Below are 2,316 nucleotides of genomic sequence, written 5' to 3' on the forward strand. Positions count from 1 at the left end.
GGTGGGAAATTGCGGTCCTTGAAGAAGGAGGTCATCTGGGATGTGCTTTTTTGGAACTGGTCCTCCTGGGAGCAGATGCGGCGGAGACGAAGTAATTGGGAGAATGGGATGGCGTTTTTACAGGGGGCAGGATGGGAGGAGGTGTGGTCCAGGTAGCTGTGGGAGTCGGTCGGTTTGTAGTAGATGTCTGTGTTGATTCAGTCGCCTGAGATAGAATTAGAAAGGTTGAGGAAGGGGAGGGAGGAATCTGAGACTGTCCAGGTGAATTTGAGGTCGGGGTGGAAGGTGTTGGTGAAGTGGATGAACTGTTCAACCTCCTCGTGGGAGCACGAGGCGGCGCCGATACAGTCATCGATGTAGCGGAGGAAAAGGTGGGGATTTTTTTTTTGCCTGGGCTGTGCTACCAGGGACAACCTTTTCCTTTGAAAGAACTGTCTCTGGAATTGGAGAGGGTGCTCCTCAGGCTCACGCAAAGACGGTGACAGGCTCTGGGGAAATGGAGCTGGGAGAGGGTGAAGGAATATGGTATACAGAAAGATAGCACTCTCAAAGCCAGTGTTCAGGAGGAGTGCTGCAAAAGGGTTCTACGGTGTGGGAACTGTGTCACTGAGCTCACGTGAACACATACTTTCATTCACACACACGCATTCAGGATGGTTCAAAGTGCTGGTTAGCTTATTGAAGTGTTTTGCTACTGGAACGTGTGCTCCCCTCCTCATGCACTCACACATGAACACCCATACATGTACACACATAAAACACACAAACTCACACACTGACACGTCAAGCACGCTCCCGCACAGGGATGAAGGGTAAAGTTCACTGTGGCACATGCAGCACTCTGTATGTGTTTGTTGATGGTATGTGTCTATGTGCATGTCTGTGAATGCATGTGTCTGTATATATGTGCACTCCTGCATGCATGTGTGTCAGTGAAAGCATATCAGAATCAATGCATGTCAGTGTGTGTGTGTGTCAGTGTGAACATGTCAATGTGTGTCAGTGTGTGCATGTATGTCAGTGTCAGTGCGTGCATGTGTCAGTGTGTGTGTGTGCGTGTCAGTGTGTGCATGCGTGTGTCAGTGTGTGTGCGTATGTCAGTGTGTGCATGTGTCAGTATATGTGCGTGCGTGACAGTGTGTGCGCGTGCGTGTCACTGTGTGCGTGTGTCAATGTCTGCATGTATCAGTGTGTGCGTGTGTGTCAGTGTGCGCGCGTGTTTCTGTGTGTGGCAGTGGGTGTGCGTGTGGCAGTGTGTGTGCGTGTGTCAGTGTGTGCATGTATCAGTGTGTGTGTGTGCGTGTCAGTGTGTGCATGCTTGTGTCAGTGTGTGTGCGCGCGTCAATGTGTGTGTGTGTCAATATGCGCATGTATCAGTGTGTGCGTGTGTCAGTGTGTGCATGTGTTTCTGTGTGTGTGCGTGTTTGTGTCTGTGTGTGTGTCAGTGTGTGCATGTGTTTCTGTGTGTGTTTATCTGTGTGTGTGTGTCTGTGTGTGCGTCAGTCAGTGTGCATTTGTGTCAATGTGTGTGTGTCAGTGTGCGTGTTAAAGTGTGAGTGTTAATGTGTGAGTCAGAGTCCGAGTGACAGTGTGTCTCAATAGGTGAGTGTGTCAGTTAGCATGTATCAGATTAATATGCAAGCATGCAGTGTGTGAGCATCAGTATGTAAGTGTCAGTGTGTGTGTGTGTGTGTCAGAGTGTGTGTGTCAGTGTATGCATGTTGTCAGTGTGTGTGTCAGAGTGCGAGTGTGTCAGAGTGCATCTCGGTATGTGTGTGTGTAAGATTAAGTGTGTAAGTGTCAGTGGCTGTGTGTCAGTATGAGTCCGTACACCAATGTGTGAGTTTATGTCAGTGTGCATGTCAAATGTGTGAGCGTATGTGTGTCAGTGTGAGAGTGTGTGCGAGTGTGTGCAAGTATATCTCAGTGAGTATGTCAGTGTGTGTGTGGATGCGCGCGAACGTGACCACATGCAATATATTGGGAATACGAGAGGCCTCTGTCACCTGCATTCCTTTTTAGTGAGCTTGCTGCTGTCTGTGCAGTAGAAAAACTTGCCCTTGAAGAGCTGTACGGCGATCACTGCAAAGATGAACATGAAGAGTTTGTAGACTATCAGGATGTTAAACACGTTCTTCAGTGATGTCACCACGCAGTCGAACACCGCCTGAAACCAGAACACCACAGGGATCGTAACGTCAGGACACTGCCCTGAGCCCACTGGCCCCTCGCAATCTACAGCTTCATCACTCAGGTCTCTCTCATTCCCCACACTGAGTGACATTGAATGGTGGACGATATGAGGTTGAGTCTGGG

The 2,316-nt window shown here is 49.4% G+C and overlaps 1 protein-coding gene across 1 annotated transcript in view; it reads right to left on the reverse strand.

Annotated features, from left to right (window-relative positions):
* Positions 1–2,163, reverse strand: part of LOC122546457 (probable voltage-dependent R-type calcium channel subunit alpha-1E) — a gene marked incomplete at its 3' end in the record, with an annotated part of 10,263 nt that extends 8,100 nt beyond the window's left edge. Inside the window, exon 1 of the mRNA XM_043685165.1 lies at positions 2,007–2,163. Coding sequence (XP_043541100.1) covers positions 2,007–2,098 — 92 coding nt within the window. The remainder of the gene's footprint in view (positions 1–2,006) is intronic.
* Positions 2,164–2,316: the final 153 nt, after the last annotated feature.

This window comes from Chiloscyllium plagiosum, unplaced genomic scaffold (genome assembly GCF_004010195.1).
Source record: "Chiloscyllium plagiosum isolate BGI_BamShark_2017 unplaced genomic scaffold, ASM401019v2 scaf_1546, whole genome shotgun sequence".
NCBI classification, from domain to species: domain Eukaryota; kingdom Metazoa; phylum Chordata; class Chondrichthyes; order Orectolobiformes; family Hemiscylliidae; genus Chiloscyllium; species Chiloscyllium plagiosum.